The sequence below is a fragment of the Branchiostoma lanceolatum genome, chromosome 4 (genome assembly GCF_035083965.1).
Source record: "Branchiostoma lanceolatum isolate klBraLanc5 chromosome 4, klBraLanc5.hap2, whole genome shotgun sequence".
NCBI classification, from domain to species: Eukaryota; Metazoa; Chordata; class Leptocardii; order Amphioxiformes; family Branchiostomatidae; genus Branchiostoma; species Branchiostoma lanceolatum.
The window spans coordinates 13,218,282-13,236,375 of NC_089725.1; the positions used below are offsets into that span (position 1 = coordinate 13,218,282).

Consider the following 18,094-nt stretch of genomic DNA (forward strand, 5'->3'; position numbering starts at 1 on the left):
AGTAACAAAGAAGTCTTTTCTTACCTTTGCAGGGTAATAGTCCTCTCTTGTGAGCCAGCATCAGGCCAATACCCACAAGTAGTAGGAGCAACAATAAAACAACCACCACTATGATAATGACCAATGTGGCGTCCGATCCTGTAGGAGGGAAGAGTAGGTACCGATAAGCACAAATCTTAAACTTCATTTGTGTCTTAGAATCCTGTTTTGTACGCAATGGAAACGCACACACCATGCGAGTTCCACACACTAACCACTTGTCTAAACCATGCCATATTGATTTTTGGGATGCACATCGGTCTAGTTGGTGGAATATTGATGAAACCATGGCGGGCACAGGAGATAGCAACCCATTACCCTGCCATGCTCACGACTCTTATGTATCTATTTCCAGTGCTATACATGTAGATATGTATCAACTGGATGGCACTGTGTGTGACAAAGTGATCTGAATTGCCTGTTGATGGTGTGATCGTTCATCTGTAGCCACTACAGGGAAGCTACTGCTATAGATCCCAGGAATTATAACTCAGTTTGGGGTGACAACATTATCCATCACACAGCAGTGCCATGTAAAGCCCAATCCTACAGAGAATTCTCTCTCTCTCTCTCCTGCTCAGTCACACATAAACAAAAGATCCGTAGGATTTGTCTCAGTGCCAACTCAGAATGCCCCCAGCATCAAGCATTTCAGAATCCCCAATTCAATATGGCTTGGTTCAGTATCGGTGGCAACTATCTCGTTTTCTTCCCCCGCCGCTAGCATTTTGTGCATCTAAAACATGTCTGCAATTCGCTGAGTAAACTGCGGGGCATGCAGCATGTTTGCTCAGGGTCGGGACGACGGGAGTTTTAACGGATTGCCGGGAACGATACATGTTGTTAGCTACGATTAAATCAACTACGCTTATAATATTACAATGGAGAAAAGGGTTCTGGTTACATAATGTAGTTGATACCTGTTGTTAACACTAGTATGATATAGATGTAAATGAAAGATGAGAGGAGTTAATGTATTCCCTTGTCGCTTCTCAGCATGTGCCACATAGTGCAAAATCCCCTTATCTGTTCGGGGTTCTTGTTGGAGCTTTTAGATTTTGGTGCATTGAGGCTTAAAAATAAAATATTAATGGCCATTTTCTTGTATGCAGCACCTGACAAGAAACAAGGGATACATTTCCCATTCAGGGCTTATTTTGAGGAATGTGCGTTGATAAGCCATGACAGATTGAGACAGTCTTTATTACAGTCATATTCCTTATCGTTTCTGGTGCAGGCTAGGTGAACATTTCATGCGCCAAGACAGGACAACCTACCAAAGCTGCAGGTCTTCTCACTCGTGGTGAGAGGGAACAAAGACGGTGGACATGTGAAAAACTACTTGTAGAACCACCGACAACAGTATAATTCATAATGTTCCACTTTTGAAGACGCGTTCTTTTTGTATGAATTCAAGGATGTCACGAAAAATACTCAATTACAGTACCAGCAATTTGCAGGTTGTTGGCAACTTCCAGAGAACTGTTTGGCTGAAGCCATACAAAATCAATATTGAATATGTAAATTTTACTTACTATATGATCTAATTCTCAAGCATCTATAAAGCAGCATACGTGCACATCACTAAGTTGTCCTGTCATGGCTTGTTACTTTGAGGTAATGTTAGCTTGATTACAAATGACATCATTAATCATGTCTTAGAGCCATGCATATAGACATGTAAGCCTCTGGAGGCCCTATCATGGCTCCCACTACATCAGTACATGTAAACATTGACATAGTTGTGAATTAACTAAGACAGCTGACAAGACAGTCCAGATGCCTGGGGTATTGAACAAGCACTGGTGATGATACAAACATGTTTTAGTTAGTACAAGTTGTGCTGTGCACACACGTACACGTACAAGTTGTGCTGTGCACACACGTACACACAGTCACAGACATGTGTTGGCAGAGGGTGTGCCATTGTGGACGAGGTGAGAATGAGCAGAGTTAGCACACAAGATGCCTGATGACTGACAGCCCATTGGCTGTGCCACAGCCCTGCTCTTGCCAAAGCCGCTCTACTCGGGATGACGGTAGCGGGGGGAGGGAGGGGGTCAACACTCTCGAGCTGGTTAGTAGCTCTACGGAAGATCTACATTAGAAAACGAGGATACCATTGTCCGTGTACAGACCTCTGGCCGTGGTGACCACATCTTCTGCTGAAAGGATAATTAAATGTAGATTTTTGAGTGTGGCAAACAGCATTACTAGAGACTGTCAAAAAGGGCTACAGCAAGGTTTTAATCATGTTATAATCAGTTTTTTTCTGGACCTCTCCTGCCTGCAACTACAATTAAAGACATCACACGATCTTCATCTATATGAGAAAATTCTAGTAAATACATTCATGATAACTTTAAGTATTAAAATACACGTGTAATGAATTACATTCATTTTAAAAAAATCAAAGGTTGTCAAATAGGTTTGTTATACGAGTTGCTTGTGCAACATTAATTCAGAAAGAGCATAAAGGCAGCTTCTCTTCATTACCTAGCTAGTCCACTGAGTTAAACTGCATCCCTACAGAAAGCAACTGCCACTTACCTTGTAGTGTCACATCAAAGTACTGTTCGTCCTCTCCATACATGTTTGTGGCTTTGCAGACATACCGTCCTGAATGTTCCGGTTTCATACTGTTGATTTTTAGAACACTTTTCATGCCATTGGGCAGGTTCTCTTGCATAATCCTATAGGGACCTCCAGTTGTAATGATGGCTCTGTTGTCTGAGGAGTCCAGTAGGAACCATTCCACCTTGTTAGGCCTTGGATCGGCTTGAATCTCGCACACGACCTGCGCCACTTTCCCCTCCATGAACTCTTGCGCTGCCGGTCTGTCTCCGATAATATCCGGACGTCCTGGGTTAACATGAAATAAAGAGCACAACGTGTAACACCAGTTTCATCAGGTTGGTAAGTCACTGAATAAAAAATACTCTTTTCACAAACAAGAGATTTATTCCACCGATGTTTCGGTGACCATCTGTCACCTTCCTCAACTTCAAGGCAATTCTTTGCATGCATGAATAACAACACAATGAACTATTGATGAAGGTTAAACATCCAGGTAAACAATACTTCATATACAATTCAAACTTTACTACTGGATAAATTACAGAGATAACTTCCGGACCTTTCGAGTGATATCCCTCACTCTTCTTCAGCGTCACTAGAATGACACAATGAACTGTGTCAAGAAAAAAGTAGTGTCACCTTTGACATCAATGGTGACATTGACGGTGTCCTGGGGAAAATCGAGAGCCGCCGCCACACAAGTGAACGTTCCCTCCTCGCCGTACGTCATGGTGGCGAACGACAGCGGATTGTTGAACGTTCTCCCCGTCCCGACCTGTACCCACTGGAGGTTGGGCATGGGGTTGCCCTCGGCTTCGCAGGTTACCGCTGGCAGGCTTGAGCCGAAGTCCACACGGAAGGGCTGCACGAAGCTGGAACTGATCTTGGGAGCATCTGCGGTGGTAGGGAAGAGAAGAGTTCCTCAATTCTTACAAATAACTGAACTGATTTGGATTAATTGTTTATGTTTAAAGATAGAATTTATATACACCAAATTCAGAACAGACCAAAGATGACACGGGAAAGCCTGTATGAAAAAGTTGGTGCACCGTTTCTTACTGTTTCCTAGTCTGAATGCCACAGAAAAATACTCCAACCAAGTTACGGTCTGCAAGTTTTAACCTACACCAGGTAACAACTATAGCAGTGCTACTTATCTAAAATCATTAGGATGTCTAACAGCAAACGCTGTAAAACAAATATTATTGTATCTACACCATGCAACACTGGTACATGTTTCTCCTTCCAAGATTGTGTATAATACTAAAAACTCACAGAACACATCAATGTTGACAGTGGCTTGGCCATCTGCTTCTCTGTCCCTGGGTATGACCCCATTGCTAGCTTCGCAGCGATACGTTCCGTTCTGCGACCTGTTAATCTTGGGTATGACGTAGGTGGTCGTCAGTCCTGTCTGCAGAACGTCGGCGGAATCTCCGCTGACCTTTAACCACCTGATCTGGCTGGGGTCGGGGTTACTCTGGACGACACAGGTCAAGGTCAGGGTGTTGGTCTCCTTGACGGAGCTGTTGGGATTGGAGCTTATGGATGCAACTGGTGGATCTGATGGAAAAACATCAATTATAATTGAGTTTAGAAAGTTTCAAGGTCAGGATTTTTAACACCCATACACCCTGAGCACCACCATGGCAAGTTGTGGTCCTAATTTGTCATTCTGTCATTTTGCTACATATTAATATATAATTATTTGCCGCTCGATTCCTTATCTAAGAATACCTACTTGTACATGTAGGTAGGTAACAGGTGTCTAAATTAAAATTCAACAACTGTCACAGAAATTACGTAAATATGCATGTATTTAAATCCTATAATCCCTCCATATAAAAGCCCACTCCGTTGCTATCAGAATCACCCTCTTTCTTCTTTTCCATCACAAATGTACTAAATAATTCTAATTTCAGTATCTATTTATTCATTTATTAAGTATAGCTTTCTTTACATGTACATTACACACCTACAAGTACAACACAATGTAGAACCTAAAACCTGTAGTGATGAAGTTGGCATTTTCAAAAGCAGCAAGCACATAACAGTACATATAAGCAGCTTACATTGAACATCTAAGACTTGCTCTGCAGTCTGCACTTCCAGTTGGTCCGGGTACCCTTGGTCTGCTTTGCACACAAAATTGGTCTGGTCGTCAAACCTCGTGACTGGAGACAGCGACAAATCCCGGATGACCTGTCGTGCCCCTTCGTTTGTGGTGGGCTCTCCGATGCCCGTTTCCAACGGCTGCGATCCGTTGAACCACGTGAGTGTGGGGAGGGGCTTGCCGCCGTCCGATCGGCAGGTCAACGTCAGGTCATCCCCTGCTCTAGCTGCACTGTTTACTGTGGAGACGATGGTGGGGGCACTTGCTCCAACTGGTGAGGGAAACGTAAACAAACATTTGTCAATCCATAGTGGAATGTACGTGCTAACCTAAACAAGTCTACACATGACCTTAACTTATCCTCCTATGGTATAGCCAGTTATCGTAAAGATGAAAGACTCAAATAGGAAGAGATTTTTACAACTGAAAAAATATAACATGAATACAATTTCAACACCAAAACACAAACATACACAAGCATTTACGCTAGATGTTGATAGGTCAATCTTCGCATACATGTACAGTACAAGTTAGACCTTTAGGGTAAAAGTACTGGAAGACCTTTATAATTTATATCTACTTCAATTGATTAATTTGGATGCACGATGATGATGATGATGACAGTGCAAAGTATGATTATGAAGCAACAAATCTCACCTAAAACTGTCAGGTCCACTGATTTTGTATCTGCCGAACCTTGACTCAGCACCTTCACTGTACATCTATACGACCCCTCATCGCTTTCTCCCACGTTCTCGATTCTCAGCGAGGCCTGCTCCGTGATTGACGCACGCCCTTCGTATGTCCCAAACACGCTCTGCGTATTGGCCAACATGGTGACAACCTCCCTGCTTTCTGAGCTGGAGGTGAAGCTCCATGTGATGATGTCTACCTGGGCTGCTGGGGTCACACTGTACGTACATTGCAACACTACAGTGTTTCCCTTCAGGACTGTCTGTGGGGGTCCTACACTTACCGTTACCGCCGCTTCAATATCTGTGGGAGACAAAAAAAATCGATGAATATTTCAAAAGTTCTAAACAACCAGGGAAACATATTCAAAGTTGAATGACGTTCAAAATATCTCCATTCATCAAGTATGAAATCTTTTCTTAGACAAATAATTACAACTGAAAGAATTTGAAAATGATGACAAGAAGAACCCTTACAATGACTTGGGAAAGACTCTAAGTCTTAAGAAATTAAAACCTAAGGGATTTATATGCCAGAATCATACAACAGGATATCATAAAATTTAATCATCCCACGACAGAAACCATTTTTCTTTGTCCCAAGAGAAATAACTTTGTAGTACACATTTATGCCTGATTCTGTAGCAATAAATTTTTCGGGACATAAAAAGTATGGTCACAAATGTAGGTCTGCTTCGAGTTTAACCATTCATGACATTACATGTAACACTGACATTTCGCTTATGATTGCTGAATACATTACAATCATCCCAGATACATGAAAGGATTAGACAAGCATCCCTGGATATCACCAGCATTCATCAACCATACCAGACAAACACCCCTCCCTTTTCACATTACCAGCCTGGGCAAAGGCCACAAATTAATGATGAGACCAGCCCGACTTATTAGATTCGGAGATCGCTAGCAGCTACTGATTAGCCTGGTAATGCGATAACCCCGCTCACAATGACATTTGAGTCACTGGCAAGGGGAGAAAGATCAATGAACCAGCTTTACAAGAAACATTAAAAAAAGCGACCCTCTTAACACTTGTGCAAGATTAAACTGTTATAAGTCACTCTCTGTAGAATATAACCTTCACACCCAATACCCTGATCTGAAGATGCAATTATCATCTCAATCACCATAGCTTCCATTCTTTAGATACTGGGAAACCAGTCTGCATTCTCTCCCATGGTAACTATTGAATACTGGGCATGTCTAAATCACCGGATTGGGGAGCCCCATAGAATCCCCTTTGTGTGACCCTTTATGTGAGAACACGGAATCCATTTTCTCTCCAATAATACTGGAACTGCGAAGAACAAAATGCTAGCTGGTCTGGGGTCAGTTGGGTGAAGATATACACATGTTTACATCACGACTGTATCATATTCTTATGTCATCTGTTGCTGCAGAATAACATTATATTGTGCTAATAATTACCGGTTTAAATGAAGTACAAATTTGTTTTTAGTCACTACACATTACACATAAATAGTATGATCACATACTTGTAACACCACTTGATAATAATATAATACAGTGAATCAAGACTGGTTGAAAGAAAGCATGTCTTTGCCCAAAGATATAGTACCTTTGACAAGGTTTTCTGGCAGAAAATATACAAATTGTAAACACTTTTTAAATACATTAACTGGCACACAAAGTTATACCATTTTCTAAAGGCTGTATTTTTAAAGTAAGGGAATAGAATTTTAACACGTTCAAAATGTCAAAGGGAAAATAGCTCTGCAAAAATATATCTCTGCAATGCCTAAAGTAAAGAGGAGATTTTCTGAATCAAAAACACATCTCTGGCATTCGCTAGCACAGCAGCCATGAATTATGGCACATAAGTGGAATTTCAGATAAGGGAGCTCAAAAGCATCGTAAGTCCCCACCCAAGCTGGGTAAAAATGATTGCATACACCCACGCATGGCTCTTGAAAGAACTCGACGATCATGCAGCGTTAAACAACTGGTAAGAAATCAATCACGGAATGCTGGCATTTGAGAAATGCACCCTGCATGGTAAGCACTACCTGTAGGCTAGAAAAGCGGAGTGGGAGGATGATGTGAATGTACATCTTGCAGCATCTTTCTGCCAAATGGGTGTTTGACCTTTTCCGTCACCATGAATATGTCATTATCTCTTGCAGCTACAGCTTTACCTGTGTATAAATTTCCCTACACTCTCTTCAGAGCAGAAGATTTAAGATGTGACTTGCTTTTCAATCTTGATGCGTACCAGTATGTTTTATCCGTATAAATCCAAAGCAATTAGTCTCTTGTGTTCAAGCCTTGCATATTCAAAATATGGTGGTATTTCAAAAAGGTTGGATATAGGTACCAAAATGTATATGAGGACTTCAATAAAATCATTAACATGCAGTGTGACATATCAAGAGAAAAAGGTCATGATGACTACGACATGCACATGGATGTATCTGTAACACATTACTGTTTTTGAATTGCATAGGGTTGCATTTGACCCCGTTCATACTAAATCGCGTAAATCGCGAAATCGTAGAAATCGCGATAATGTGGCTTAGTATGAACGCTCCAAATCGCATTTGAAATCGCCCGAAATCGCTTTCCGCGAAACCACCTCCGGAGGTGGTTTACTCGCGATTTGCCTGCATTCCGACTTAGTATGAACGCTCGAAATCGCCTTGATGCGCGTTGGGCGCTTTACTTTGCATATTGACCCGGTCATGGGTCAAGGGGTCATCTGCAAATTCAGTCTTTCCGCTCATTATACGATGTTCATCTACCTCCTAGCTTATTGGAATATTACGCCGAATGCGGCGGAAATATGTCAGAATCGGGCGGCGATTTTGGCGTATGGAATGACGAAAACGCATGTACTGATGGCCATCTTCGGGGATGTGGGGATTCAGAAGAAACTCAAGGGATCCCACCGAAACCAGAGCGTGTACGCTGAAGTGACGACTGCCTGAGTTGGCCAAATACGCGAAAACATGGAAGTAATGCCGCACTATTAAAGGTAAAAAAACTCAAGATGAAGTACAAGAAGGTCATTGAACACAACAGTGAGTAAGAGCAAGGAGGTTAAAATAGGCTTTAACCTCCTTGGTAAGAGTGGTGACCCCAGGTGTGAAGGAATGCGACTCAGGGCGATTTCGCAATTTCGCGATTTGCGCGATTTAGTATGAACGGGGTCTTTAACAAGGAATGTAATTGATTCATTTATCATGGAAATAATCTGATTACCATATGACTTTCAAACCATTTTGAGTCAACCTGTCAAGTAAACCCAACCACCAACACAACACACCCAATCAGTCACTGTCATGACTTTTACATGTGGCATTTCAAATACATTTCAGTTAAAACCTACAGTCAGCATAAAGAGGACCTAGGTTGGGTGGGTCTGTTTATATCATTTTTTCTACTGCAACAGAAATGAGGATTATAGATTGAAAATTCTATGTCCCTTACAAGTGGTCAACCCAAAAAAGGCTATGGTCGGCAGGGTTTTGCTAGGGTTGGTTAATTAACTGGAAACACAACCCTTTATTTCCTAACCCTGAAGAAAACAGGGTGTGATTAATCAGGATTAATCAGATCCTGATTTAATAGAGCATATCCTCTAATAAACAACCCCCATATCAGATAACTTGTAGGAAAGGAACTAGACTGGCTCAGTCATATCCTCATCACTTCCTTTTTCCTGACCACAAAGCTTAATCCATCTGGCTGATAAGTGACAGTTAATAACTTCCTGATATACTATCTGTCCAACCTAGCTCACAGTCACTGCCCCTCCCCTTGCCCTCCCCCAGGTAATAAACATTCATGGCTGGGCGATGATCAACCCTTTACTGTGGCTCCAGATGGGGATTCAGTTTCAAACTACTGTAAATCAGGAAATGTTTGCGAGGGTTTCATGTACATTGGTTTCACTGTGACCTCTCGCTTCAAAGTCATTGCGCGGCAAACATATTCTACGCCTTGCCCTGGGTTACTACTGTTGTGCCACCAATGAATACCTCCTTTCCTTTTGTACTGCAAATTTAAGTCTCCACAAACCTAAAACAATCTACAGTAGTCACTCTATGCTGAACAACCTCACATTACATGTCCCGAGGTCATATGGCAAGGATGAGAAAATTTCCAATCATGTCACCAGCCCCAGAATTAATCAGAATAACGAGATGGTAATGCTCTTCACAGGTACATCCCCATATGGACATGAAAATACAGCCACATGTTTTACATGTTTTATTCACCACACAGTACCTGGCTTCTAAAGTATCTGCATACAGTAACATGCAATGCTTCATGCTTCACATGTTAAAACTCAGGTATATCAAGAAGTAACATCTGTTTTTGAGGGTGAGCAGGGCAAGGAATGCAGACACACAGGGCATCTTCTGACAGCTGTTTACATAAGAATTGGTAGCTAAATTAATGGCATTATTAATTGTTTATATAAGCTATCTGTTTTCCCTTCCTTCCAAGAGTGTATATGGCTGTTTTAAGATAATGTCAATAGATCACAACATATTTACATATCATGTATGTTCCATAAGATCTCATTTTCTGATGGTATATCTATAGGATTAATCATACTCTTAGGAGTTTATTCATTGTATTAATCTTTAGTTTAGGGTAGTCCCTTATGTTTTCTTTCAAAATAAATTATTTGCATTTCACTAATGCTGCACTGACTACAGCTTTTATGATTATAAGCAAGCACACCATCGGGTGATGCACTACGTATGTGCCTGGAGGCAAGCTCTTAGTATGGATTTATATTTCACAGGACTGGGTAGCCATTTATATACCTAAGGCAGTACATGTAAGTATTGAGCTAAAAGGACAGACTGCACTTCTGAAAGATGAAAATTCATAACAAATGTGACAGGCTCATTCAAGCCTGCACGAACATAATGCATGGGAAATACCTGCATAAAACCATAGTGCCTAAGTATTAATAAATCAGTATTTTGTGTTCAATGTGACCTTATTGGCAATCATTTCATATTTGAGAGTGAACTTGAAGATGCCTACAAAGATAAGGAGACTGACTCAGGAATCACTTCTAACTTTCATCTGGCTCTGATTTGCAAGGAATGTAAACAACAGACACCAGCCTTCCTGTGATATACAGATATACCAACAGATCATGTCTGTGCATGTGTATACTATAACCTCAGGAGCTGTTGACGTCAACTTCGACCCTGCAAAACAGCATTCCACTGACACGGTGACATGTGCCCAAAGATAAACAAGTTCAACTGGTACAAAGACTCTAGGCTATTGACACAACTCGAGATCCCGCCTCGATCGTTTAGCCGGGCTGAACACGCCAAACAAGACTACTTCTGCCTTTCTTTTGTAAATCTAACAATACAAAAAGGAGTATATAGTCAAAACTGCCCAAGAAGACCAGCCAGGGGACCAATAAGATCTGGTCTATGTGGACAGGTGGTCACTAGTGGTCACAATTGCCAGGTGGTCATTATGTACAGGTGGGGTCACTTGTACAGTAACACAATCATGCAATTGAGGCCTTAATTCGTGTCTTGAAAAACTTTGATGAAATCAATGAACTTAGAAATTGCAGTCACTTTTCTAGCATCAATATTTGACATGCATAAATTGGATCAATATCCTCTTGCACAAGTACAGTACATACAAGACATACATGTATATAGCACACGAAGGAACCACTGACATTCAAGGAAACAGGTCAAATTTGTTCAAAAGGAAACAGCGTCAGGTTCATGTCTGTCAATACTGCTCATTTCTATGGGGCAAACTACAAGTGGACGTGACATAAAGCGGTGTTCCTGCCAGTAATTTGAAGCCAGCGAAATGGAACCAAAAGCAAGACTCTGGCATCTTGATAAGGAAGCCAAGCCCAGGGGGGAATCAGCATGTCTACCGTGGGGAAAGTTCTGGTTCCCATTAGATAAATCTTGTCTAATATGACGTTAAATGGTGAGTTAGACTAAGCCCTATGCTGATAAAACCTCATTCTCCTGTTTTTCTAACCTTTGCAATGAAAGCCTTAAAAAATTTTCATTTCCCAGTAGACTAAAGATTACACATGGCACACAATTTCTCAGCAGCATCATTCTCTGGATGTGACGCTCTTTCTGGAAAGGATCTTGTGGCATGACTTCCCTCCTAACTGTCCAGTTGGCCTACATCACTGTGCGCTGTCATGGTAACCAAATAATGACATCAACCAGGACATGCTTTTAAAGCCAGGAAACAATCAACAAAGGGGCATCACCTTTTCCTTCAAGCTGTCTTTCAATATGACATAATGCAGTTGGCAATACCGAGCTTGCTGTGTATTGAACAACCTAGACTCATCTATGGACTTTTGTGCTGTTATTATCGAATGATCAACTCAAGTATAGGCCTCTGAACAGATAATTCTATTGGAATGCAATTTGCTGAAATGTGATTATTATAACATAGGCCAGAGAAAATGATATGCTACAAGTGCAAGCCATCAATACACAACTCAGTTCAAATACAGGAATGTACAAATTGTTGAACTCTTGTGACATTTCATCTGTACTGTTGCAATAGGCAAAAAGGAATATCAATAATCATTATCGCTTAGTATTCACTCACTCATTCTAAATAATAATGTAAACAATGTCCAGCTTCAAACTTCCAGTTTTGCATACCTGCATAAATGGCAAAACATGCGATACTGTGAGTATACATGGATATAACAACCGTTTGGAGGGTGGGTTGTGCCCACGTACATGTGCTTGAGACAAAGGACGTCATGTCCGCAGCGTTTCCCACGCAAGGTCAGGCGGGCACTGGATATTGGACATCTTTCACTTAACAAAGATTGAACGGAATAGATCCCTGCCAGCTTCCGTCATGCATATCATATCAGTCTCTACAAACAACAGCGGCTTCCCAAAATGGTATTTTACCTTCATGTATCATTCCCACCCCTGCCCTAACACTATTACAAATGACACTGATTTACTCATCTGAATAAATGAGCATTGGACAAGACGTGAAAGAAATGGACAGGGGACAATCAGTCTCATGGAGGGAGAAATTCGATTGCATGCTATAAAAGCTGCGTAATTACATTTAGATTTTCTCCCTTTGCCGCATGATGGTTTTTTTAGATTGATGTTTGAACATCAAACTGGACGGCCATTATAGAAAATACAGGTCAAGTGATGACTGTAACAGCATTAATGAGGAAAGGGAGGGGGGCAGTAAGAATGATAACCTTGTTACCGGTAATCTTCCAATCTTCCAGTTGGATTATTGAATAAAAAAATACAGTTTTTACAGACCTACAGTTTTGTATCGAAAATTGAAATAAATGATTGACAGGGAGGATGTACAAAGGTTTAAACTGAAAAAAATCAATTGATAGTTTCATAGAAGGGATGAGCAAGAACTTTTTTTAATCTTAAATTTGCCTAAGTAGAGCAACTTTAATCATTTGTTTTCAACACATTTTACATGGTTATCACATATATTCAGCAACAGCTCTGCCTTTGTTTTGTACTTTATCTCCTAATTAAAACATCCCCCAAAGTCTGCCAGATGGCTGGTTCTCCTAATTATTCACTGCCTTATTACCCAAACGACCAATCATCCTAACAATGCTGCTTTGACCCAATCAGTTCAAATAATCAATGAGTTTAACTGACACATTTTAAATACATGTTGAAGGATGCACGAATCCTTTGCCTGACACATAGAGTGTTATTGATTCCTCACAGTAGTGTTTGAGATAATAAAGGTTATTGGTAACACTAATGACAACTCCCAATCCTCCTTGTAACACCTTCTTTACCACCCACACTATTACTTTGTACACTGCCCTCAGGGTGTGGTTTGACTACACACTTCTAGGCTCTTAAGTACTTCTGAATACTTGAAAGATGGAGCAAGAATGGTCATTGCTTCAACTTAAGTTCAAGGTGTAGCATAAAGATAACACACTACACATGCATATATCATGAGCTGTAATGTGACACCACCACAGTGGCCAACAGCATGGCCAGCTGCTCAAAACATATCAGCCTTCACAGCAAACCTGTAAACAGCAGATACCAAAAAGACCAGCGTGAAAATTGCACAGAATACAGCGCCAAATGAACTCCGGTCTGTTTGAAGCATCACAAAACTAATTTATGACGTGCTATTTTCTTGTGTTACGTCTCCCTATTGTCACCAATGCAGCCAGAGTGAATGGAGTTGTATGAAAGGCCCAGGACAGGGTACATTAGTTCAAGCTGTAGGTAAAGTGGGCCGTGTCCTTTTACATCTTGTCTCCTAACTGTGATGTTTGCTTTAGTGCTGAATAGGGCAGCTGAGGCTGCAACCCTGGCGAAGGTCAGATGTGTATGTTTTAACAAGCAGCTTTTGGCAAGGTCTCCTTCTCCTGACATGTTACATATTGTACAAGTCTCTAAAACAAGATGTACTCTTTTTCTTACACTGGCTATATATAATAGTATAAAACCTACAAATAGCAATCTGACTTGTCTCTGCAGAAAAATATTATTCCAGTAGATGTTAGAATTTCGGGGACAACTAAAAGGAAGCTATTTTTCTCCACGTTACACACAAATAAATAAACAGTGCCAGAGAAATATTCTTGCACTAAAGTAGATTGCAGAATTTAAGGGACAATCAAAACAAAGCTGGTTTTCTCTGTGAACAGAGAAATAGTACTCTTAGTCCTACAGTAAGAACATATGCTATGAGAACCAACAAAAGTTGTTTTCCTCTAGGATATCATGTATGAATACAACAATTCTAGTGTAATTGGGATAACAAACTTATCAATCACTTATCATCCTTGTCCCCTAAAGCTACATGACTGAAATCCCTGTCCTGCATTATATAAACAACCAAGAAATCCACCTTCTACTTGTCAGTTCTTGTTTTGCATAATACAATTGCTAAAACTATGTGACAAGTTTGTTTCATCTGAACATTTAGTATTCTGGTTCTAGATATTGTTTCAGACATTATGGCAAAATGTTTTCAACAGTGTTCATTGGTGGTCTGGCCAAAGGCATTGCTTGGCCCAGTTTTGTGTTCTAATCTGACCTATGACCCCATCATCCATATCACAAAATGACATCATGTCTGTTTGGGAATGCCCTCAGGACAAAAAAGAAACTGGCCCTCACATGCTGAGAGTGACTGGGACAAAGGAAAGTATAATTTGCCAACCTACTAATCACGACCCCCGAGAAGTTAATTATAGGTCTATCTGAACTGACCAAAATATCCTGTTTACTGTAAACTGTGGTTATCTGTTCCTGGTCGCAGGTATCCCGGTCACTGGAGTATCATTACAGATCTGGCTAAGGTCCCCTAATGTGCTGGTGTCATTTCTGTGACAAACACAAACATCTAGGTCTGATCTCTGCAGCTGTAATATGTCTTCAAGATCTACAGGCTGATAAGAACCATACAGGGTCTCGCACTTTTCAATCTAGAAGTACAGTATTACTGATAAGAAGTAGATTAAGACATTTAATGTCTAAGGCTAATGTCAAAGTAGACAGCGTCCGTACTGAAAACCTCTGGGCCATGACAATGGAACTACCAGCAACCACCAGCACACTGTGGGGAGTGGGGGGCAAGGACTATTTTTCATGTGGTTTCAGGCGGACTCTAATTACAACGTAAACTTCCTGTCTCTACAAGGTTACATGTAGTCATGCTGGCATAGGAATGAAACAAACATGTAGCACCTATCATCATAATAAATGTTTACGTCCACTATATTGGACTTCATTCAAGGCTATGGTCACATATTTCACAGATATAAACATTGACCTTGAACAAGGCCATGTACAAGGCCAAGTTGACATGTGTCGCTTTTACATCTGGACTGTGTATGTCAGACCTTGTGAATACAAGAAACGCCAGAGGCAAAAGAAACAACAGAGGCGAAAAACTGCCAAGCTTCATTACCTGGTCGGTAACAAATGCATGAGCATCGCTTTCTATCTTACCGCAGCACGCGAGACGTCATTTAACGATGCCACGACCGCGTAGCAGATTTCTACCTGTCAAAGTGGTCCGCTTATCTATTATTTACGTCCTTTCCAATGCCGTTTTTACGCCATGCAAGGGGATTAAGGAGCCTGCAACCTGATGAAGGATAACATCAAGTTCATCCTGCAAGCAACTTTCGGGATTAACCTTGAATTTACATGTTGATTTGAAAGGGTGATTAATGCTGGTGGGACTAAGCTTGCCCCAGTGAGGCATGCTATCATGCTGGCATTTTCCAATAGCAGCTGCACATTATCACAAATCCCTTTCAAAACCACAGATTCCCTTCTGGTGTAATTACTACTACTGTGTCCAAACTAGGACTTGGACTACAAAGTTCTAACAGAGGTGAAAATAAGCCACTTCACGGCAGGGTTCCTTATTTCGCACAAAACTGCGTGGACGCCATTTAGTTGAAGCCCACGTGAGCTGCAATGGAATCGCCCGCTATGCTCCGGTCGGCACGGAGACAGAATGAGACTTGATGAAGATTTTCAGATTACAATGCCAAGAAATATGGAATCATTCCGCAATTACATTAAGCAGTGAGCTGAGTCGTTCCACCCCGCTTGTGCATTATTTATGGTAATTCCTGATAAATTTCTACATGCGGGAGGCTACCAATTTGGCAATTGATTGGTCGCCCGTAGGCCGCCGAATCTGGCATCGACCAACAAGATTGTGCGGTCCGCTGCAATGGTTTTGACGTTCCCGATCAATACAACTGTTACGCACATCATAGGCGGAGCCTTGTGATGCAATGTGACGCTCCACAAATGCCAAATTTTCCCTCCCAGCTCTGAATTCCCAATTTGGAGTGTTGACTGCCACACACTATCTCAGCAGCATCCCTTTTGGGATTTGTTTCCTGCAATTTTCCCCTTTTCACATATGCAAAACAGACGTCCCCTCGCTTTGACAGATCGCTCTACTACGTCCTCTCATCTACCATTTAGGGTGACCCAACGTACTTAGAGAGAAGTGACCTCAAAATGATACCCTGGCATCCTCGCTAGAAGTTCAGATAAGGCCGCGATGCAATCGCGCGATTTTAGGGAAACATTCATCACAATCTCCTCACCACTCCACCATCCCTAAAATTTCCTGACATGTTGCTTCCCCGCCTCCATACATCCATCCCTCCCTCCACTATTTAAAAAGGAGGGAGAACGGAAAATCTCCGTGTATCACTCTACTGCTATATTTACTGAGGGATTTACTCGGATGAACTGTGCAAGCGTTTGGCAGTGTTTGGTAAATACGAGGAGGCGATTGCGATGGCATTATCCCCATAAAACGTCATTTGAAATTCATGAGTCGCATCGCACCGTGCGACAACAGCCGCGCACACGACCCGCTAGCTGTAGCGTCGAGTACAACAACGCTTTCAACCACCTATACCGCGCCTACACTACCTACACTGGTTGAAAAAATCAACTTGGCTTAACCACTGGATATACTTCTCTGTCACCGTTCATACGAATCTTGCACTTACCTACGAAAAGGACGAGAAAAGAGGCCAGAAACGCGAGTACTGCCGATAACTGCATGAACGCCCTGCCCGCCATCTTTGTGCCTTCAAAACGCTGGAGGTCGCTGCAAAAAAACAAGTGGGGGTCAAGGGGTGTCGCCGAAACAAAATTTCTAACAACGCGCTACAATCAAAATAGAATATCATAATTTCATAGATATGATATAATAGAAGAGAAAGGTTACCAACAATTCTGAATTTTGACCGAAATATTTGAAACAAAAAATATTTAGCTCCCCTCTGTTACTTTGGACCCTTCGAAATTGATCACGTGGTTGGCTCCTGTCAAATGGCATTATGAGTGGATGATTTGAACCGGGTGGCGGGAAATTCCACCTGGAAAAGTCATCCCTTTGGGGGCAGAGATTGGGCAACCAGACGGTCGCACCCCCTGCGTGCCAGGATGTTTAGACCGGTCTGGAATCTCACCTATGCCGTCCTTAGCACTCCGAGCAATCTTTCTTCCGATATCTCGGTGAGAAAGTCCGGGCCGGGCGGGGGCAACAGTCGGCGTGGCGGGCTTGAGTCACTGACATGAACAGTCATCCTGACGTCATTATCCGAAGATGTTCGCCAACATTAGGTGCAGTTCAGCAAAAGGTGATTACGTTAAATCGGAAAGTAAACTTTGAACCGGGAAAACTTGTCAGGGGGTATAGAACGGGAAACTGAAATGAAGGCCGAAAGGGAAAAAAAGAGAAACTCGATGATGAGAAGAAAGTAAGAAAATAGCACAAGATCATAAAACCAATAAAAGAATATTCAAAGCAATTAATTAACGGCACGAACTATTGAAGTAATACCAGGCATAGGACCCCAAGACCATCCCTGACCTCGATGACAGAGATGATTCGATGATAGTTTCCTTTCAAATATGTTTATCTATAGCCTGAGTACCAGCCTCCGTAGTGACCGCTGGCTCAAAACAAATTGCTTGCTAAGCACGTTGTCGGCAAGCGAATTTTTTTTGAGCCAGCGGTCACTACGGAGGCTGGTACTCAGGCTGGTTTTTCTATGTTTACGCCAAAAATAGTTACTCAAGCAACTGGATAAATTTTCGAAACAGTCAGGTTATCTATATTCACGTAT

General features: G+C 41.6%; 1 protein-coding gene across 7 annotated transcripts in view; it reads right to left on the minus strand.

The window, feature by feature from the left end:
* Positions 1 to 17,552, minus strand: part of LOC136432670 (basal cell adhesion molecule-like) — a 31,905-nt gene extending 14,353 nt beyond the window's left edge. For 3 of the 7 annotated variants that reach the window (XM_066424110.1, XM_066424112.1, XM_066424111.1), the window contains exons 1-9: positions 17,435 to 17,552; positions 16,970 to 17,070; positions 5,387 to 5,725; positions 4,689 to 5,000; positions 3,892 to 4,179; positions 3,256 to 3,510; positions 2,590 to 2,901; positions 2,160 to 2,204; positions 25 to 138 (exon numbers count right to left, since the gene is read on the minus strand). In XM_066424110.1, coding sequence (XP_066280207.1) covers positions 25 to 138; positions 2,160 to 2,204; positions 2,590 to 2,901; positions 3,256 to 3,510; positions 3,892 to 4,179; positions 4,689 to 5,000; positions 5,387 to 5,725; positions 16,970 to 17,042 — 1,738 coding nt within the window. In that variant the 5' untranslated portion in view covers positions 17,043 to 17,070; positions 17,435 to 17,552. The remainder of the gene's footprint in view (positions 1 to 24; positions 139 to 2,159; positions 2,205 to 2,589; positions 2,902 to 3,255; positions 3,511 to 3,891; positions 4,180 to 4,688; positions 5,001 to 5,386; positions 5,726 to 16,969; positions 17,071 to 17,434) is intronic. The other 4 variants (XM_066424114.1, XM_066424113.1, XM_066424116.1 and 1 more) reach the window with 3 other exon arrangements.
* Between the last annotated feature and the right edge of the window lie 542 nt (positions 17,553 to 18,094).